General features: G+C 45.9%; 1 protein-coding gene across 5 annotated transcripts in view; it reads right to left on the bottom strand.

Annotated features, from left to right (window-relative positions):
• The window catches only part of dpp6 (dipeptidyl peptidase like 6), a 1023588-nt gene that overhangs the window by 435823 nt on the left and 564426 nt on the right, over positions 1 to 23339 (bottom strand). The window contains exon 1 of one of the 5 annotated variants that reach the window (XM_033044153.1): positions 12414 to 12546. The exons of the other annotated variants lie outside the window; for them this stretch is intronic. Within the exon in view, the coding sequence (XP_032900044.1) occupies positions 12414 to 12470 (57 nt within the window). The 5' untranslated portion in view covers positions 12471 to 12546. Of the gene's footprint in view, positions 1 to 12413; positions 12547 to 23339 lie in introns of those variants that run through there. 5 annotated transcript variants of the gene reach the window in all.

Raw genomic sequence — 23339 nt, 5'->3', positions numbered from 1 at the left:
TCCCTCAACCTGGAACCATCTATGCTCAAAACACTCATGTTGATGGCACTTGTAGCTGCACAGAGGGTCCAGTCACTACACCTATTGCGACTGGACACCATGCTCACAGCTCCAGACCAGATCTCTGTCGTTATCCAGGGAATGATCAAACAGAGCAGACCAGGAACACCTAATCCAGTCGTGGAATTCCGGGCCTACCCGCCAGAAACACGGTTATGTGCCATGACCCTACTATCGTACATAGACACAACCAAAATATTCGAGGGAGATGAAAAGCCTTGTGGGTCAGTCATAAAAAACCTTATGGTCGGGTGACGAGCCATTTCGAGATGGCTCAAGCAGGTACTAAAAGCTGCTGGGATAAAAACTAACATGTACAAATTTCATTCCGCCAGGGCAGCATCCACGTCGACGGCTAAAAGAATGGACGTGCCTATAAACCACATCCTGGCTACAGCATGATGGCGGGGGGAAAGACCGTTCAGAAATTTTATAATAAGCCATTGACAAAACCTGTTTTATCTGCAGGAAAGATTTTACAGACTGCAAATATTTAATTTAAGCCCAGGGGAGCAATTTAATTTCTTTGTTGTTATTGTTAAAAAATACCATTGTGTTTTTCTACAAACAGATTCATTGGTTGATTACGATAACACACTTCCTCCCTCAAAGACTTCGGCAATGTAGTAATAACTGTTACACGGTTTGAAATCACAGAGCTTTGAAATCTTCACGGAATCACTCACGTGACTCCGAAGTAAAATAGTAAGATTAAACGAGAACTTACCAGTTTGAAGTTTGATCTGTATTTTATGAGGAGTTACGATGAGGGATTACGTGCCCCCCGCTCCCACCATCAATAATATGGGTCAAATTCATAAACTGATGTCTCCTTATCTTTACTATGTTTACTTCAATAACTGTGTCTATCTGTGATTCCACACCGCTGCTTTGAAGTATGCCGCGCCTGCGCACTGAGCGGGTTCTTCACGTAATCCCTCATCGTAACTCCTCATAAAATACAGATCAAACTTCAAACTGGTAAGTTCTCGTTTAATCTTACTATTCTTGATTAGTACGGGTGTCAGAGGTTATGGGGAGAAGACGGGAGAATGGGGTTAGGAGGGAGAGATACTGTAGATCAGCCATGATTGAATGGCGGTGTAGACTTAATGGGCCGAATGGCCTAATTCTACTCCTATTCCTTATGACCTTATGACGTAATTTCAGGCGCATGCAGTAGGCCACAGGATCCTCTGATATCTGACCCTGTTCAGATTCCGTACTTGCTGATGTCTGCACCAAGCCAGGCATGGGGGTTTGACTCTGAACCCCACTCTAACAAGCTGCCACTGCAGCTCAGGGCATTTGCACCACTCTCCTGGGATGCCCACCATTCCTCGGCTCTCTTGGGTACAAGGAACTGCAGATGCTGGTTGACAAATGAAAATAATACAAAGTGCTGGAGTAACTCAGTGGGTCAGGCAGCATTTCTGGAGACCATGGGCAGCATTCATTTCGGGGGACAGGGACAATTCTTCAGACTTTGAAGGAAGGTTCTGAACCGAAACGTCACCTCTCCATGTTCTCCAGAGATGCTGCCTGACCCGTTTGGTTACTCCTGCACTTTGTGTCCTTTTTCAGATCTCTTAATTTGGGAGAGTTTTTAATCACAAAGGTCAGGTTGTAATGTTGACCTTTGATCCAGAAACCCTATCACCCCTTAGCCACACACACACACACTCATACAACACACACCTAGGTGCCCCATTACACTAGTCCTGCCTGCCTGTGTTTGTGCCATCTCCCTCTAAAGCTTTCCTACCCATGCACCTGTCCAAATGCCTTTTAAATGTTTAATGACATACATCACAAGATATGAAAAATTACAAAGAACGAAGGAATGAAAGGTATATCGCCTTCTCCGCAGCCAACAATGGACCATTGTGGGCTCCACCGTTCCTTAATCATCGTTGCTTTGATTTGTCCTTTGCATACCTTTCATTCATTTGCTCTTTGTATCTTTTCATATCTCTAGTTTCCCTCTCCCCTGACTCTCAGGCTGAAGAAGGATCTCGAAACATCGCCAACAACATTTCTCCAGAGATGCTGCCTGACCTGCTGAGTTACTCCAGCATTTTGTGTCTATCTTCAGAGATGCTGCCTGACCCGCTGAGTTACTTCAGCATTTTGTGTCTATCTTCAGAGATGCTGCCTGACCCGCTGAGTTACTCCAGCATTTTGTGTCTATCTTCAGAGATGCTGCCTGACCCGCTGAGTTACTTCAGCATTTTGAGTCTATCTTCAGTGGAAACCATTTTCTGGTCCAGCAGAGACATTTTTGCATTAAACAAGTGGGAAATGAAGCCCTAATGCCCACTTGTCACAAGGCAACTGTATTCTCTATCCGCACTATTTATTTGTTTCCCGTTGCTATCTTATACCTTTGCTGCTAATGCTCCCTCTTCATAACAGGAAGGGTGCTGTCTGAGGCCATCTATCGTTCTCACAGGTAGTCAACAGTTAACATTTCCCTTGCTCACTGCTCGCTGCCTTTGATTCACCAGGGACAGGACACGCTCGGCAGCTGAGCTCAAACTCAACTCCAATTTCCAGAAATATATTGGAAAGAAAATACTGACTTTGTCTGCACCTTGAGAAAGACAAAACCATGTTTGGTAATCTCTTGGTTGTGAGCCAGGGCATCGGATCATTGAATGCACTGGTTTAGAGCTAAGGTCAAGGCCGGTGTGCAGTAGCAGAATGGAGATGAAAACACAGAGACAGGAGCATACTGTGCAGCCTCAGTAACATGTCAGAGAAATAATTGTTGTGAAAATGGTTACTCAAGGGTTTTCCATCTTAATATTCTTCAACAATGTTTTCTTGGAGTTCTTTAGCAGCCAATTTGTTGAATGCTGTGTGTGATTTGTTTATAATAGTCAACAAGAAATGGCCTTTATTTACGTGCGTGTGTGTGCGTGTGTGTGTGTGTGCGCCCATATGACAATAGACAAATAGACAATAGACAATAGGTGCAGGAGTAGGCCATTCGGCCCTTCGAGCAAGCACCGCCATTCAATGTGATCATGGCTGATCATCCACAATCAGTACCCCGTTCCTGCCTTTTCCCCATATCCCCTGACTCCGCTATCTTTAAGAGCCCTATCCAGCTCTCTCTTGAAAGCATCCAGAGAACCAGCCTCCACCGCCCTCTGAGGCAGACAATTCCACAGACTCACAACTGTGAGAAAAAGTGTTTCCTCGTCTCCGTTCTAAATGGCTTACCCCTTATTCTTAAACTGTGCGTATGTACTGTCCATGTGTGAGCAACGGTCAGCCCAGCCTGTTACATGCACATGTATGTCTGTGTGCCTGCCGCATGCGTGTTTGTGTGCATGCACTAGTATGTTTATATATGCACCCATGTATGTGCGTGAGTGTATGTATGCTGCATGTATGCACATGTATAACATATAACATATAACAATTACAGCACGGAAACAGGCCATCTCGGCCCTACAAGTCCGCGCCGAACAATTTTTTTTTTCCCTTAGTCCCACCTGCCTGCACTCATACCATAACCCTCCATTCCCTTCTCATCCATATGCCTATCCAATTTATTCTTAAATGATACCAACGAACCTGCCGCCACCACTTCCACTGGAAGCTCATTCCACACCGCTACCACTCTCTGAGTAAAGAAGTTCCCCCTCATGTTACCCCTAAACTTCTGTCCCTTAATTCTGAAGTCATGTCCTCTGGTTTGAATCTTCCCTATTCTCAAAGGGAAAAGCTTGATCACATCAACTCTGTCTATCCCTCTCATCATTTTAAAGACCTCTATCAAGTCCCCCCTTAACCTTCTGCGCTCCAGAGAATAAAGACCTAACTTATTCAACCTATCTCTGTAACTTAGTTGTTGAAACCCAGGCAACATTCTAGTAAATCTCCTCTGTACTCTCTCTATTTTGTTGACATCCTTCCTATAATTGGGCGACCAAAATTGTACACCATACTCCAGATTTGGTCTCACCAATGCCTTGTACAATTTTAACATTACATCCCAGCTTCTATACTCAATGCTCTGATTTATAAAGGCTAGCATACCAAAAGCTTTCTTTACCACCCTATCTATATGAGATTCCACCTTCAAGGAACTATGCACGGTTATTCCCAGATCCCTCTGTTCAACTGTATTCTTCAATTCCCTACCATTTATCATGTACGTCCTATTTTGATTTGTCCTGCCAAGGTGTAACACCTCACATTTATCAGCATTAAACTCCATCTGCCATCTTTCAGCCCATTTTTCCAAATGGCCTAAATCACTCTGTAGACTTTGGAAATCCTCTTCATTATCCACAACACCCCCTATCTTGGTATCATCTGCATACTTACTAATCCAATTTACCACCCCTTCATCCAGATCATTGATGTACATGACAAACAACAAAGGACCCAACACAGATCCCTGAGGCACCCCACTAGTCACCTGCCTCCAACCCGACAAACAGCCATCCACCATTACCCTCTGGCTTCTCCCATTCAGCCACTGCTGAATCCATCTTGCTATTCCTGCATTTATACCCAACAGTTTAACCTTCTTAACCAACCTTCCATGAGGAACCTTGTCAAAGGCCTTACTAAAGTCCATATAGACAACATCCACTGCTTTACCCTCGTCAATTTCCCTAGTAACCTCTTCAAAAAATTCAAGAAGATTAGTCAAACATGACCTTCCAGGCACAAATCCATGTTGACTGTTCCTAATCAGACCCTGATTATCCAGATGCTTATATATATTATCTTTAAGTATCTTTTCCATTAATTTGCCCACCACTGAAGTCAAACTAACAGGTCTATAATTGCTAGGTTTACTCTTAGAACCCTTTTTAAACAATGGAACAACATGCGCAGTACGCCAATCCTCGGGGACTATTCCCGTTTCTAATGACATTTGAAATATTTCTGTCATAGCGCCGGCTATTTCTACACTAACTTCCCTCAATGTCCTAGGGAATATCCTGTCAGGACCTGGAGACTTATCCACTTTTATATTTTTCAAAAGTGTCAGTACTTCTTTTACTTTGAAACTCATAGTATCCATAACTACTCTACTAGTTTCCCTTACCTCACATAATTCAATATCCTTCTCCTTGGTGAATACCGAAGAAAAGAAATTGTTCAATATCTCCCCCATCTCTTTTGGCTCTGCAGATAGCTGCCCACTCTGTTTCTCCAATGGACCAATTTTATCCCTCGTTATCCTTTTGCTATTAATATAGCTGTAGAAACCCTTTGGATTTACTTTCACCTTACTTGCCAAAGCAACCTCATATCTTCTTTTAGCTTTTCTAATTTCTTTCTTAAGATTCTTTTTACATTCCTTATACTCCTCAAGCACCTCATTTACTTCATGCTGCCTATAATTATTGTAGATCTCCCTCTTTTTCCGAACAAGATGTCCAATTTCCCTTGAAAACCAGGGCTCTTTCCAATTTTTACTGTTTCCTTTCAACCGAACAGGAACATAAAGATTCTGTACTCTTAAAATTTCCCCTTTAAATGTCCACCATTTCTCTTCTACATCTTTCCCATAAAACAAAATGTCCCAGTCCACTCCTTTTAAATCATCTCGCATCTCATCAAAGTTAGCCTTTCTCCAATCAAAAATCTCAACCCTAGGTCCAGTTCTGACCTTCTCCATAATTATATTGAAACTAATGGTATTGTGATCACTGGACCCGAAGTGCTCCCCAACGCATACCTCCGCCACCTGTCCCGTCTCATTTCCTAACAGGAGGTCCAGCACTGCCCCTCCTCTAGTAGGTACCTCTATGTATTGCTGCAAAAAAACTATCCTGCACACATTTTACAAACTCCAAACCATCCAGCCCATTTACAGAATGTGTTTCCCAGTCTATGTGTGGAAAGTTGAAAACTCCCACAATCACTACCTTGTGCTTACTACTAATATCTGCTATCTCCTTACATATTTGCTCTTCCAATTCTCGTTCCCCATTTGGCGGTCTATAATACACCCCTATAAGTGTTGCTACACCTTTCCCACTTCTCATTTCCACCCAAATAGCCTCCCTAGATGAGCCCTCCAATCTATCCTTCCAAAGCACTGCTGTAATATCTTCCCTGACTAGCAATGCAACACCACCACCTCTTGCCCCTCCAATTCTATCACACCTGAAGCAACGAAATCCTGGAATATTTAGTTTCCAATCACAGCCCTCCTGCAACCATGTTTCACTGATCGCCACAACATCATACTTCCAGGTGTCTATCCAGGCTCTAAGCTCATCCACCTTTCTTACAATGCTCCTAGCATTAAAATATGCACATTTAAGAAACCCCCCGTCTCTTCTTCTCTGTTTATTTCCTTTTTTTTCTTTCTCCTCTTGTGTCCGAGTGCTTCCCTTTTCTGCTTCCTGCCTCCCATTCGGTCTACTAGCTTTCTCTATTTGAGTCCCTCGCCCCAACCATTCTAGTTTAAAGTCACATGTGTGTGTGTTTCTCAGCGTGTGTGAATGATATGATGCTTACTATTGAATGTGATACATGACCGTACTCCATTTTCCCATGTCTTTAATGAACACCAGGTTCTTCATCTGACCTTTAAATTTAATGCTACTCTTTGCAGACGGAATAAAATGAACAAAACATTGCAACATTAGATGTGATCAACTCCATTGCTGTAGAACGTGGCCTACAGTGGTGGAGCAGCGGCAGAGGACACACTGGCTACGCTTGGCCAGGCCGACCCTGCAACGCCCCCACGACAACAGGCTTCATGGTCAGGTCAAGAACCCTGCACTTACAACAACTGGGACTTGAAAATGGTGCCAAACAAGGCGACTCTGTAAAGTGCCTCAGTGTACTACTGCTATACGCTTGTACTGTATCTGAGATGCTTCTCTAAGATGTATCCAAGTGTCCATTTATAGCGATACTTGTACTGAACTGTACATAAAAATGAATTTCACTGTAGCATGTGACAATAAAGTACTGTTGAACCATTGAACCATTAACATGAAACTCAACGGAGGGGCATTCTCACAGGGACCTGTAACTGTTGATTTTGTGACCTTCTGTTCTGCCCGAGTGCCTGCTTCACAGTAACTCAATTTAGAAGGATGAGAGAGGATCTTATTGAAACATATAAGATTATTAAGGGTTTGGGCAAGCTCGAGGCAGGAAACATATTCCTGATGTTGGGGGAGTCCAGAACCAAGGGCCACAGTTGAAGAATAAGGGGTAAGCTATTTAAAACGTAGATGAGGAAACATTCTTAACACAGAGAGTTGCGAGTCTGTGGAATTCTCTGCCTCAGAGGGCAGTGGAGGCCAGTTCTCTGGATACTTTCAAGAGAGAGCTTGATAGGGCTCTTAAAGATAGCAGAGTCAGGGGATATGGGGAGAAGGCAGGAACGGGGTACTGATTGTGGATGTGATCACATTGAATGGCGGTGCTGGCTCGAAGGGCCGAATGGTCTACTCCTGCACCTATTGTCTATTGTCTAATACATCTGAAAGTTGGTCTTAGTCACAGTAATCAGGAAACTATTGGTTTCGACTTGGAACCCATCAAATTCGCAAATGTTCTTCATGGAAGGAGTTCTTGTTGTCGTTACCCTATCTCGTTCCAGACCATGAATGCAGTTGACTCTTTAGTGTCCTCTCAGTTTAGGGCCAATTTGAGATGGGAAACAAATGATGGTATCGCCAGCAATATCAACATTTGGGGAACAAATTAATAGTTCAGTGTTTAGAGATACAACATGGCAACAGGCCCTTCGGCCCACCGAGTCCATGCCGACCATACGACCATTCCATGTCATTCCACTTTGTCATCCACTAGGGGCAATTTGCAGAGGCCAACTAAGATACGAACCGGCGCATCTTTGGGATACGAGAGGAATCCGGAGCACCCGGAGAAAACCCACACTGTCACAGGAAGAATGTGCAAACTCCACACAGATAGCGACCAAGGTCAGGAGCAAACCCAGGACACCGGCAGTGTGAGACAGGCGTTCTACCAGCTGAAAATAATGACCTAAAGTTGCCTTAAAGTGTACAGGCAACCATATAGTATAAACATGGACACAAAGTGCTGGCGTATCTCAGTGGGTCAGGCCGCATCCCTGATGATCATGCATAGGTGACATTTCGAGATGGAACCTGAAAGGACACCCATCCACATTCTCCAGAGATACTTCCCAACCAACTGCGTTACTCCATCACTTTGTGCCCTTTTTTGGTAACCAGTATCAGCAGTTCCTTGTTTCTACAGCCATAAAGTATAGGTTTAGATTAGTTCATAGATACAGCGTGGAAACAGGCCCCTTGGCCGACCGAGTCCACGCTGACCAGCGAACCCCTTAAATTGACACATTCCTACACACAAGGGACAACTTACAATTTTTTTAACGGTGCACCCAGGGAAAACCCACGGGGAGAACACAGAAACATAGAAAATAGGTGCAGGAGTAGGCCATTCGGTCCTTCGAGCCAGCACCGCCATTCAATATGATCATGGCTGATCATCCAAAATCAGTACCCCGTTCTGGCTTTTTCCCCCATATCCCTTGATTCCCTTAGCCCGAAGAGCTAAATCTAACTCTCTCTTGAAAACGTACAAACTCCATGCAGACAGCACCCGTAGTCAAGATCAAACCCGGGTCTCTGGTGTGGTGACTCTACAGCTGTGCCACTGTGCTCCCTTTATTGCAGGATATGCAATGAGGAACTGGTTTATAGATAGAAGATAACTGGCTTTATATTGTTGGTTGAGAGTTGAATGATGCCAACACACTGATGAAGAATGTCCCAACTTAGCTCTAAACATTGGCATGAGATTCCTGAGATGGACAATAAATGCTGGAGTAACTCAGCGGGCAGGCAGCATCTCGGGAGAGAAGGGATGTGTGACATTTCGGGTCGAGACTCTTCGTCAGATTCCTGAGGCCTCTCAGAGCAGTCAGACAGGATGTCAGGTTAAAGTCTCAGCCGAAGGATGGGGCCTTTGCTGGCTCAGTAAACCTTCAGCACTAAATGCGAGCATCACCCTTGAATTTGTGTTCAACTCTCCAGGAGTGGAATTATGGACCCAGGTTCCGATCCAGGAAAGAAAGCAATGGATGGAAACATTGAAGTGCTGGTGAAATGTCTGCTTGCATTACTATGCCTATAGTGTTGAGACCGTGAGAGCCGCAGGCATATGATGGTAGAGCACTTAAAAATATGTGGTAAGAGACTTGATTTACAGAGTTAGAATCATTCAGCATGGAAACAGGCTCTTTGGTTCAACTTACCCATGCCGACCAAGATGCCCCATATAGACTAGTCCCATCAGCCCACGTATCTTACCCATGCGGACCAAGATGCCCCATATAGACTAGTCCCATCAGCCCACATAGCTTGCTCATGCTGCCCAAGATGCTCCATCTACATTAGTCCCACCTGCCAGCATAACTTTCCTATGCCGACCAAAATATCCAATCTACACTAGTCCCACCTGCCCTGTACACCTTTCCTATCCATATATCTGTCTAAATAGAGTAATAGAGTCAGAGTTATACAGCATGGAAACAGGCCCTTCGGTTCAACTTGCCCACACCAACCAACAGGTCCCATCTACACTAGTCCTGCCTACCTGCATTTGGCTCATATCCCTCTAAACCTATCCTATCCATGTACCTGTCCAGATGTCTTTTAAACGTTGTAACAACCTGCCTCAACTACCTCCTCCGGCAGCTTGTTCCAAATACCTACCGTCCTTTCTATTAAAAAGTTGCCCCTCAGGTTCCTATTAAATCTTTCCCCCTTCACCTTAGATCCATGTCCTCTGGTTCTTGAATCCCATACTCTGGATACAATTTACCCATCTATTTTTGTCTTTTAAATATTGTCATATTTAATAACGTTGTGATAAAACCTGCCTCAACGTTGTTATAGTGCATGCCTCAACTACCTCCTCTGGCACCTCGTTCCATATTCCACCCCCTCTAATTTATTCAAACATTCATAAGTTACAGGAGCAGAATTAGGCCATTCGGCCCATCAAGTCTACTCCGCCATTCAATCATGGCTGATCTATCTTTCTCTCTCAACCCCATTCTCCTGCCTTCTCCCCTGACACTAGTAAGTACAAATTAACCTTCTCTATCATAGTTGAAGTGCCCCTTTAACCTTCAACACTCAGTTAATGTCTTTCCTCGCTGGTTGCTCCACACAGTAATATTGCTATTGTGTTAAGCTTGCCTCCACTCATCTGTTTTACAGCAGCATTCTTCTTACAAGGGCTGGTGCAGATTACGTGCTGGAAACCGGCTTATCGGCCACCGAACATCAATTTTCAGGAATTAGTGATGAAAAATTGTCTCCGCTTCCTGATTCATTTGGTCAGGTCAGGCAAAGAGAGGTGAGGAACATTCAGGACAATTTTCCACCTCCCTCTCGTACTCAGCCAGCTGAATGTTAGCCCATGCCTCTGCACCGCCCTCTACGACACAGTCCCTTCGCGTCATTTACAGGGCATCCCACTGCCCTACGTTTTGGAAGAAAAGGCACAGATTGCTAGAGTAACTCAGCGTGCCAGACACATATACACATATATACACACACACACATACAGCATAGAAAGGAACTGCAGAGTCTGAAGAGGGGTCCAGACCCAAAACAACAACCATCTTTTTTTCTCCAAAGATGCTGCCTGACCTGCTGAGTTACACTGGTACGTTGTGTCTACATATGCACATACATAAGCACACACACACGCATTCTCAAATATGCAAGTGTACAGATATGTGTATGACTGTGTGTGTCTGTAATTACACACATGCACACACAAATGCGCAGACACAGACACAGACACAGACACAGACACAGACACAGACACAGACACAGACACAGACACAGACACAGACACAGAACATGGATAGACGACAGTTTGCATCGAGACCGTTCTTCAGCCTCATGCTTTGGGTTTGACAATAAAGGGGGTGCGGTGGGGGGGAGAGGGGGTGGGATTAATGTAAGGAAGACAAGAGCGAAGGAGCAGGGAAACAATTATAGAGTGATAGAAAACTGGAGGCCATTTATCCCGTCATGCCAGTGCTACCCCTCTGATCTCACTAAACAGGCTCCTCCCACCTTTGCTCCCCGCTGCCTTGCAAATGCCTGTTCCCCACTGTGACAGCATCTTCCAGACTGCAAACTCTCACCACTTGACCAAGGAGAAGTGGAAGGCAGAAGGGAAGGAATGATGAGAGGATGGCTGAGGGAAGGGAGAGAGAGAGAGGGAGAGAGGGGGGGGAGAGAGAAGGGAGAGAGAGAAGGGAGAGAGAGAAGGGAGAGAGAGAGAGAAGGGGGAGAGAGGAAGAGAGAGAACAAGACAGAGAGACAGTGGGGAATAGAGAGAGGAGGATATAACAAGAGGGTATAGAGAGGTGGAGAGCGATGGAGAGCATGGGGAGGAGGGTGAGAGGGGAAGGGGGAGGGGGAGAGAAGGGGAAAGGGGGGGGAGAGAGAAAATGTGAGAGAGAGAGAGGAGGGGAGGGGGGAGAGAGGGAGAGAGAGGGATGAGGAGGGGGTCATTAACATATAGCCAGTGCACTTTGTACACAGGAGTAAGTTGCCCTGGGTCAGCGATGGGTGCCCTGGCCTGGAAAGGTGAAGCACGTTTCAAAGAGCCACAGGTGAGACCCATTCGCTGCCAGCTCTCCTCCAACCTCTGTCCCCCTTGAAGGCAGCCTCCAGCAGTACTGTGCTGCTGTTTACCAAGCGGCTGGCAACATGTCACTCTGCCCGTTACCCCGCTAAACCCGACACCTGCCCAGGCTCTACCTGAAAATATTCCAAACGATGATACAAGTGGAGCAAACTCCTTCTCCCTAACAACCACCCCCCCCCCCCCTCCCTGTCTCCCCATCCACACCCCCATATGTCTGAAGAAGACTGTGGGCTGCCGCAAACAAGATTTTCATTGTAGCTCTACCTTACTGTACTTGTGCATATAACAGTAAACTCAACTTGACTCGATTTGACTTGAAATAGAAGATGAAGGCCACTCAGCCCATTAATTCTGTGCTACCAGTGTCTGAAGGAGGGTCCCAACCCGAATGGTCACCTATCCTTTTTATCCAGAGATGCTGACAGACCTGCCGAGTTACTCCAGCACTTTGTGTCTATCTTCTCTACATACATTTATAGATACATTTTATATATATATGTGTGTGTGTACACACACACACACAAACTCTATCAGCCTGTACATTTATTTCAGCCTGTGCATAAAACATACTCCCGACAGTGTTGAGTGCTATCACTTGTCACATGCGCGGACCAGTGAATGGATTATTCAGGGTTAAAAGAAAAGTCTTGAACTGAATGCCGAAATACCTGTTCCTGTTGCTGGACCCCTTTTCCCGAGGCTGACCCTTCTTTCGCAGTGGTCATGTTCACCAACTCGTTCCCACTGCAGAGAGCTCAGGATGTGAGAGAGAGCGAGGAGAGAGCGAGGAGAGAGAATGGGAGAGAGGGGGAGAGAGAGAGACAGAGGGGGGTAGAGCGAGAGAGAGGGAGGTAGAGAGAGAGGGGGAGAGAGAGAGAGGGGGGGAGAGAGAGAGAGAGAGAGGGGGAGAGAGAGAGAGAGGGGGGAGAGAGAGAGAGAGGGGGAGAGAGAGAGAGAGAGGGGGGAGAGAGAGAGAGAGAGAGAGAGAGGGGGAGACGGGGAGAGTGGGCAAGGGAGACAGGGAGGGAGAGAGAGGGGGGAGAGGTGTGGGGAGAGGGAGGGGGAGATAGAGAGAGGGGGAGAGAGGAAGAGTGAGGGGGAGACAGACAGGGATGGAGAGAGAGGGGGAGAAAGAAGGGGGGAGAGGGGGAGTGAGAGAGGGATAGAGAGAGAGAGAGCGAGAGAGAGTGAGAGAGAGAGAGAGAGGGAAAGATACCTATCCTCTCAGCGGTCGAGAGCATTTAAAGAAAAACAGTGACAGGAGAGGCAGAGAGAGAGAGAGAGAGAGAGAGAGAGAGAGAGAGAGAGAGGGAGAGGCGAAGGAGCAAACAGTCCAACAGTCTTCAGTGGAGGCTGATGCAGATAGGAAGGTTAAGAAGAATCCTCTGCTTCTGACCGAGCTCCACACACCACAGTCGTCACAGCAACTGATAACTGCCTGGCAACTGGCACTGGGCAGCCACAGCTTTGGAGAAGCCTGGCTGAGGGAGGGTTTGTCCCCGTCACACTGAGCAAGCCCGGGCGAGTGGCAGCCAGCACTGCCTGCCTGGCCGGCCAGCCAGCGGGGGGGGGGGGGGGGGGGGGGGGGGGGAGAGAGAGGGGAGAGGGAGAGAGAAGGAGGGAGAAAGGAGTCTCGTCGGCACTCAAGAGATGCTGCCTCCTCCCACATGTGCTGCAGCCCTGCTGGAAGGAGTTGTGGCAGGCGGAACCTCCACAAGGTCTGTGCTCCAGGTAATTAATGTAGCCCAAGAAGCGTATGTGTCACAACCCAATATCACTGCCTCAGTACGGGAGGTTCTGCATGTGTGTCTGGCATGTGTGTTTGCGTGCATCTGTGTGCGTGCACCTATCTGTATCCATGTGCTCGAGAGTGTTTCTGTTTCTTCTTCCTGCTTCATTCTGCGCTGTGAGTTTTTGTGTCTGTACCTTTGTGACTCTGTTTGTCAGAGTTTCATCATTTCATAAGTACGAGGAGCAGAATTAGGCCATTTGGCCCATCAATTTGGGACGGCAGATGGCACAATGGGCTAAGTGTTCGGCTGGCAACTGGTAGGTAGCCGGTTCGAATCCCGCTTGGAGTGCATACTGTCGTTGTGTCCTTGGGCAAGACACTTCACCCACCTTTGCCTGTGTGTGAATGTGTGTGAGTGATTGGTGGTGGTCGGAGGGGCCGTAGGCGCAGATTGGCAGCCATGCTTCCGTCAGTCTGCCCCAGGGCAGCTGTGGCTACAGAAGTAGCTTACCACCACCGAGTGTGACTGAGGAGTGAATGAATAATGCGATGTAAAGCGCCTTGAGTATTAGAATAATAATCCATTATTATTATTATTATCATCAAGTCTACTCCACCAATCAATCATGGCTGATCGATCTTTCCCTCTCAACCCCATTCTCCTGCCTTCTCCCCATAACCTTTGACACCTGTACTAATCAAGAATCTATCAATCTCTGCCTTAAAAAAAAACACCCAATGTCTTGGACTTCACAGCTGTCCGTGGCAACAAATTCCACACATCCACCACCCTCTGACTGAAGGAGTTCCTCCTCATCTCCTTTCTAAAGGTACGTCCTTTTATTCTGAGGCTATGACATCTGGTCCTTAACTCTTTCAGTGGAAACATCCTCTCTGTCCAGGCCTTTCACTATTCGGTAAGTTTCACTGTGGTCCTCCCTCATCCTTCTAATCTCCAGCGAGTACAGGCCCAGAGCCTTCAAACGCTCATCATATGTTAACCCAATCATAATAGGGATCATTCTCGTAAACCTCCCCTGGACACTCTCCAACGCCAGCACATCCTTCCTCAGATATGGAGCCCAAAACTGTCACAATACTCCAAATGCAGTCTGACCAGTGCCTTATAAAGCCTCAGCGTCACATACCTGTTTTTTTCATATTCTGGTATATGTCTACCTACTTGTGGCCAAACAATGTATATTTGTGTGTGTGTCCTTGTGTGTATGCATGTCTATGTACCTAGGAGACTGGCTGTGTGTCCCTGTGTGTGCATGTTTGTGCGTCTGCCTGATAGTATTGCATGTCCGTGCAGTGATATGTTATGAACATTTTTGTCGCTCTGTCTGGGTTGTAGTGTCTGAATCTGTAGAAATGTCTGTCTCTGTGTTTCTGTCACTGTGTTGATGTGAATCTGTACCTGTCTGTGCATTTGCAATCTTCTACGTCTATTTGTGTGCCTATATGCCTCTTACCCAGAGTAGGGGAACCAAGAACCAGAGGACATAGGTTTAAGGTGAGGGGGGAAAGATTTAATGGGAACCCGAGGGGCAGCTTTTTTTTACATGTGGTGGTGCCAGTGGTGGTAGTTGAGGCAGAACGTTTAAAAAACATTTGGACAGGTGCATGGATAGGATAGGTTTAGAGGGATATGGACCAAACGCAGGCAGGTGGGAATAGCGTAGATGGGGCATGATGGTCAGCCTGGGCAAAAGGGTCTGATTTCATGCTGTGTAACTCAAAGATTCTATTACTATCAGTACATGTGTGTGAGTGTGTCTATGGGTTTATGAATGTATATGTGCGTGTATGCATTTTGTTTTTGTGTGTGAGTTCCTGTCTGTGGGTATATACAGGGCATCATTGTAGACCTGTGAGACCTGCTGGTAGAGCTGATGTCTCACAGCGCCAGAGGCCCAGATTCAATCCTGACCTTGGGTGCTGTCCATACGGAGTTTGCGCGTTCTCCCTGTGACTGCCTGGGTTTCCTCCAGGTGCTCCGGTTTCCTCCCACATGCCAAAGTTGTGTGGGGTTGTCAGCTAATTGGCTTCTATAAAATCCCCTCGTGCTCAGAGATCCAGTGTGAACATAGCACGGGAAAAGTGCCTTCGGCCCACTGAGTCCACACTCACCATCAATCACCCGTTCACACTAGTTCCATGTTATCCTGCTTTCCCATCCACTCCCTACACACGAGTGTCAATTTTACAGAGAGAAATTCACCTACAAACCCGTACGTCCTGGGGATGTGGGAGGAAACCGGAGCGTGGGAAGAATGTGCAAACTCCACACAGACAGCACCCGAGGATGAAGATCAAACCCAGTCTTTGGCATTGAGGAGCTGCAGCTCTACCAGCTGCGCCACTGTGCCGACTTATGTCTTGTAAGTGGATGAGGAAAGTTGGATAACGTACAACCGGTGTGAAAGGGTGATCGATGGTCGTTGTGGGACGAGGGGCCAGTTTCAATGCTGTATCTTTCAACCAATCATTCATGTAGATCTCTCTGTGTCTGGGTGCAAGCCAGTCTGTTTCTGTGCGTATTTTAGCCTCTGTGCCTCCAGTGTTACCTGCACCAAACCATGCAGTTTTGTTTCGTTTCATTTAGAGATACAGCAAGGAAATAGACCCTTCGGCCCACCTTGTCTGTGCCGACCAGTGATCCCGGTACATGAGCAATATCCACCACACTAGAGACAATTTACAATCTTTACCGAAGCAAATTAACCTACAAACCTGTACGAGTTTGGAGTGCGAGATGAAACCAGAACACCAGGAGAAAACCCACAGTCACATAGAAATTAGGAGCAGGAGTAGGCCATTCGGCCCTTCGAGCCTGCACCGCCATTCAATATGATCATGGCTGATCATCCAACTCAGTATCCCGTACCTGCCTTCTCTCCATACCCTCTGATCCCCTTAGCCACAAGGGCCACATCTAACTCCCTCTTAAATATAGCCAATGAACTGGCCTCGACTACCCTCTGTGGCAGAGAGTTCCAGAGATTCACCACTCTCTGTGTGAAAAAAGTTCTTCTCATCTCGGTTTTAAAGGATTTCCCCCTTATCCTTAAGCTGTGACCCCTTGTCCTGGACTTCCCCAACATCGGGAGCAATCTTCCTGCATCTAGCCTGTCCAACCCCTTAAGAATTTTATAAGTTTCTATAAGATCCCTCTCAATCTCCTAAATTCTAGAGAGTATAAACCAAGTCTATCCAGTCTTTCTTCATAAGACAGTCCTGACATCCCAGGAATCAGTCACGGGGAGAACGTACAAACTCCGTACGGACAGCAACCGTGGTCAGGATCGAACCCAGGTCTCCGGCACAGTAAAGCAGCAACTCTACCGCTGCGCCATCGTGCTGCCCTTGTGCTGCCCCGTGTGTCCTGGTCCATGAGAATGTGTGCACAAGAGAGTATGTCAGAGAAAGGAGAAGGAGTGACTGTGTGAGTGCATGTTCATCAATTTTATGAAGCTTATACATAAGCCAAGAACATCGAATCAAATCTTCACCTTATGCACACAGAACAAAAATAATTTGGTAGATGATGTTCTGTGTTATTACAGGGAAGGGTATAGATCCTCTAACCTCATCCACTGCCTCAGGTGTTCCCGATGTTGTCTCCAGTACATCGGCGAGACCAAGCACAGACTCTGCCACTGTTTCACTGAACACTTGCGCTCAGTCCGCCGAGGCCCACTGGATCGCCCAGTTTCTAACTCCACCTCCCATTCCCATACTGACATTTCTAGCCTGGGCCTCCTCCATTGCCAGAGTAAGGCCAGGCACAAATTGGAGGAACAGCATCTCATATTTGGGTAGCTTACAACCCAGCGCTATGAACGTTGAATTCTCTCATTTTTGGTAACTTATACAAACACTCCCCTCCCTGTTCCTCTTCATCCATTAAAAGTCGGTTAACCGATTCCAGATTATCCAAAGATGCTGCCTGACCTGTCGAGTTACGATAGCATTTTGTGTCTATCTATGAAGGGTATAGATCGTTTGAGTGAGTCTTGAGGTATTGTGTGCTCAGATGGGACTGCTCACTATTACATTACATTTCCAGTAATACAATAATAACTGCATCCCTTTGCAATTGGATCCTCGACTTTTTCCATCGACAGAACACAATCGGTATGAATTGGCAACAGCACTTCCGCCTCGATTGCCATTAACACAGGGGCACCTCAAGGCTGTGTGCTCAGTCCCCTGCTCTTATCACCCTATACCTTCACAGCTCCAACTCCACCGTTAAATTTGCCGATGACATCACTGTTGTTGGACGAATTACGGGTAACGATGAGTCATGGTACAGGAGGAAGATCGAGCATCTGATTGAACGGTGCCAGAACAGCAACCTTGCTCCCAACCTCAGTAAAACCAAGCAACTGATTGTGGACTTTGGAAGAGGAAGGTCACGGATCCACAGACCTGTCTTCTTCGACAGGCCGATGGTGGAGAGGGTCAACAACTTTAAGTTCCTGAGCATGAATATATCTCTGAAGATCTATCCTGGACCCAGCACTTTGATGCAGTCGTAAAGAAACCCCATCAACTTCTCTACTTCCTTTGAAGATTGAGGAGATTCGGTAATCCGATTAATACTTTATTGAATTTCTACAGGTGTACACTAGAGAGCATATTGACTTGTTCCTTCATGGTTTGGTTCGGCAACTCAAACGCCCAGGAAGGAAGGGGATTGCGAAAAGTGACGAACACTGCCCGGTCCATCACAGGCACTGATCTCCCCACCATCGAAGGGATCTACAGGACCGACAGGCAGCCACCATCATTAAGGGCCAACACCACCCTGGCCATGCTCAAATTTCACTCCTGCCATCAGAAACAAGGTACAGGAGTCTGAAAACAGTCATGTCCAGGTTCAGCAAAGGCTTCTTCCCTACCCACCATCAGGCTATTGAACACCACGATCTCCAACTAATCTCTAAACTATGAACTGCCTTGGTTGCACTATGGATTTCGGACTTTGCGCTAGATTGTTTTAAAAAATTTATTGAACATTTGTTTTGTTTGTTTATCATATTATCTATTGTGTACTGCATTCACAAGCCTGTTGTGCTGCAGCGAGTAAGAATCTCATTGTTCTATTTCAGTATATATGACAATAAAACACTCATGACTGTTAGGAATAGTTTGCTTACTAAAAACTACTCCAGATTGGGCGGGTGCGGAAGCCTGACTGAAACCTGAATCCAGGACTAGATGGATAGTAATGTTCTCTGACCTACGGACCTAAGTTGTATCATGGATAGTTTATCCTACTTTTCTAATTTCTTTTCTTTCTTTATATTTCCTATCTATAAATATAAATAAATAATTCGAGGCAATGTTAATATGTAACTGATAAAGGAGGACCCCAGCAATTTTGGTAACTGGGTCCCTGGAAACCTGGATATTTAACATGTAACCGTTAAACAAAGTCTGTATTGGTTCGGACTATGAATGCAGATGCCTTTAATAAAAAATGTATTAAAAAAAAAAAAGAAAAAATATTGTTTTACAGTTGAAATGAAGTGCAAGTGAACATACAAGTGCACATTCAATAAATCATAGAAACTCAAAAAAAACAAACAAAATGACTCCAGGACGTATGAAAAGTGGTATATTGGCACAAGTTCATTATTCTGCACATAGTTCAGAATGTTACAAGCTCTTGATCTCAATACATTCCATTCTTTCCCACCTCTCCCCCACCCCCCACCTTTCCTCCCCCCTCCACCTCCCCATCCCTTCTCTCTTGAGAGGAACAGGGGCCTTTACTGAGTTTGGAGATTCGTTTTTATTTTAGTTTAAAATTTAGAGATACAGCGTGCAAACAGGCCCTTCGACCCACCGGGTCTGCGCCGACCAGCAATCATCCCGTACATTAACACTATCCTACACACTAGGGACAATTTTTTCCAAAGCCAATTAACCTACAAACCTCTAATTCCTTGGCGTGTGGGAGGAAACTGGAGCACCCGAGGGAAACCCACGCAGTCACGGGGAGAATGGACAAATTCTGTACGGACAGCACCCGTAGCCAGGATCGAACCTGGGTCTCTGGCAGTGTAAAGTAACAAGTCTATCACTCCACCGCCGTGTTGCCCCAGCAGCGCTCAGATGTGAGGGCTTGAATGAAGTTCTCTGGAACTACAGGGATCGGAACACAACTATCCCTATACATGTCAGTGTATCAGAGGCTGGAATCAAACACCTGAAATCAGCACAGTCTGAGGGGAACTAACTTTCCTCTAGGACTTATTCTGCTGAAAAATAACTGTAAGGGCAACTTCACAATACGTCTTTATCACTGGCTGCTTGAAAATTAGAAACATTTCAGCACCATTACCATCGCAACATTTAAGAAACATTTAGACAGGTGCATGGATAGGATAGGTTTAGAGGGATTTGGTCCAAACGCAGGCAGGTGGGACTAGAGTTGATGGGACACGTTGGCCGGGGTGGGCAAGTTGGGCCGAAGGGCCTGTTTCCACGCTGTAAGACTCTATGACACTCACATATGCAAGTAATGTTGGTTGATGCTGAGCATTGAGTCTGAAGAAAGGTCTCGACCCGAAATGTCATCAATTCCTTCTCTCAAGAGAAGCTGCCTGTCCCGCCTGCTGAGTTACTCCAACATTTTGTGTCTCTCTTGCTATCATTTAGCAAGGTTCTTCACCAAACATCAAGAGCTTTCAATTCTCATAGGTACCAAGCCAGGAACAATGAAATGCTTCTGCAAAGTTTATTGTAAATTTATGTCCGCATTGTTGAGTTTAATGTCCCTGTAGATTTGCAGCATGAATTTCATTGGAGGGAATCAATATTCAACGCTACAGGTCAGGACTCTTCTTCAGACTCATTTTTTTTCTACCTGAATTCTGAATTCCTCTGAAATGTTCTGCCCATTCTCTCTGAGGATGCTGCCTGACCCACAGCACTCCTCCAGCATCTTTTGTTTTATTCAAAATTCCAGCAAGATCACAACATAAAAAAAGTTAGTAGTCAGGATTGAACCCGAGTCTCTGGCGCTGTGAGGCAGCAACTCTACCGCTGCGCCACTGTGCCACCCAAGTCCCGATAGCTTGATGTTTGATGAGAAACAACTGTTCTTGAACCTAGAGACTATTATATGCCATCAAATCGACCTGGTACAGCAGGCAGTGAAGAAAGTGAATGGCATGTTGGCCTTTATAACAAGAGGAATCGAATATAGGAGCAAAGAGGTCCTTCTGCAGTTGTACAGAGCTCTAGTGAGACCACACCTGGAGTAATGTGTGCAGTTTTGGTCCCCCAATTTGAGGAAGAACATTCTTGCTATTGAGGGAGTGCAGCATAGGTTTACAAGGTTAATTCCCGGGATGGTGGGACTGTCATATGCTGAGAGAATGGAGCAGCTGGGCTTGTACACTCTGGAGTTTAGAAGGATGGGAGGAGATCTCATTGAAACATACAAGATTGTTAAGGGCTTGGACACGCTGGAGGCAGGAAACATGTTCCCGATGTTGGGGGAGTCCAGAACCAGGGGCCACAGTTTAAGAATAAGGAGTAAGCCATTTAGAACGGAGAAGAGGAAACACTTTTTCCCCCACAGAGAGTGGTGAGTCTGTCGAATTCTCTGCCTCAAAGGGCGGTGGAGGCTTGTTCTCTGGATGCTTTCAAGAGAGAGCTAGATAGGGCTCTTAAAAATAGCGGAGTCAGGGGATATGGGGAGAAGGCAGGAACGGGGTACTGATTGGGGATGATCAGCCATGATGAAATTGAATGGTGGTGCCGGCTCGAAGGGCCTACTCCTGCACCTATTGTCGATTGCCCTAACCAGCTGATAAATATGATGCAGAAAGCACATCACCATGCACACTTAATGCCCCAAAATCAGTTTGATCCAACATGGGCGGCAGCATTCTTGGATGGATATGGACAGGCGACGTTTCAGTTGAGAGTCAAGCAGTAGAGGCCATAACCTCTGAATAAAAAGTTATGCCTTTAGAAAGGAGATGAAGAGGATGGTGAAACTGAGGAATTCATCATCACAGACAACTTGGAGGCCATGTCAATGGATATTTTTATGGTGGCAATTGACAGGCTCTTGATTAGTAATGGTGTCAGGGGTTATGGGAGAGGGCAGGAGAATGGGGTTGAGAGGGAAAAATAGATCAGCCATGATTGAAAGGCGGACGAGACTTGATGGGCCCAATGGCCTAATTGTGTATCTAGAACTGATGAACATAAAATAATGAACTTATGAACTCTTTAAGGTGTGCATGCCTGAAATACCGCAAACCCAACAAGTTTTATTTCATTTTTTTGCTGTTTTACGCGCTTAAAAACTGCTGAATGATGTATACGCAATTAGAATGGAGCATAGTTGCAATGAAGAGGCTGCTATTTATAGAGTGGGCCTGACGCAAATGAGAAATCTATTATTTTGTGGGAGCTACGCTGCATTCTGAATAGGAACCCTAGAATATCCGCAGCAGATCGATGAGGCCGGTACATACAGAAATCCCCCTTCTGCAGGGAATAGTTCAATGCTGATGTTTTCCTTCAGTAATCTCTCTTGCATATGGATGTGTGCACAGTGATTGAAAAAATCAATTGGGAAGAACTTTTCTTCAGTACTATTTACAACATGGAATATGGAACAGTACAGCATAGGAACAGGCCCTTCAGCCCATAATGTCCAAACATGATGCCATGTTAAACCAATCTCCTCTGCCAGCCCTACATTCCCTGCACATCCACGTGCTTGTTCAAAAGCCTTTTAAACACCACTGTTGTATCTGCCTCCACCACCACCCCCAGCAGTGTGTTCCAAGCACCCACTACTCTCTATGTAAAAGCATGCCCTGCACATTTCCTTTAAACTTTTCCATTCTCACTTTATAGGTATCGGAACATTTCCACTCCATGGAAAAAGGTTCCGACTGTCTACCTTAACTATGCCTCTCGTAATTTTAAAAACTTCGATCAGGACTCGATCTTATCAAACTTCGATAGGGCAGCGTTGTGGCACAGCGGCTTTGACAGGGATCTCAATGGAAAAGAGGTTCAGGATCCTCAAGGGGAGGGAATTTCAGGCTGAGGATGGATGCATTCCCTCAGGAGGGATAAGTGGGGAACCAAGCCCAGGGCAGAGGGAATAAAAGAAAAGTTACACCAAACCTTGGAGCAACATTTGCAGCAAACCTTCTAAGTTCAATTAAAGATAGTTCAAAGGACTCCAATGAATTCACTGGTGTGTATCGATGAGGTCGTCATTGCGTCAGAGTTGTGTCAGCATAGAAACAGGCCCTTTATCCCACTGTGTCTATACCAACCATTAATTCCATATCCTACTGTCCCGTTATGTTGGAGAAGCTGGGATTGTTTTCCTTTGAACGGAAAGGGTGAGCGGAAAGTTGATGGAGATGTACAAGATTATAATGTTTTGATAAGATTTAAAAAATCTGTTCCATTCAATGATGGTACAAGGACTCATGAGCACAGAATTAAAGTCGGGGGTTGTCAGAAAGAACTTTCTTCACCAGTGAGCTGGGCCTGAGGTGACAATTAGCCGATCAGGGAACCACCCTGCCGGAGGTCATCTGCTGTCATGCCTGATTTATCCTGGTCTTTCCCCACCTCCAGTTCTACCCCCACATACTTTCAGTCCCAATCCAAAACATCACCTATCCTTTTTCTCCAGAGATGCCCCCTGTCCCGTTGAGTTACTCCAGTACTTTGTGTCTACAATTGGGATTTGAGTGTAGGTGGAAGCGGAATCAATCACTGATTTCATAAGATAGTTTGCAAGACTGCAGGGAATAAGGACGCAAAATGCTGGAGTGGCTCAGCAGGACAGGCTGCATCT

Source organism: Amblyraja radiata, chromosome 2 (genome assembly GCF_010909765.2).
Source record: "Amblyraja radiata isolate CabotCenter1 chromosome 2, sAmbRad1.1.pri, whole genome shotgun sequence".
Classification (NCBI taxonomy): Eukaryota; Metazoa; Chordata; class Chondrichthyes; order Rajiformes; family Rajidae; genus Amblyraja; species Amblyraja radiata.
The sequence above is the reverse complement of the archived record's forward strand: the minus strand, read 5'-3'. Positions and strand labels throughout refer to the sequence as shown.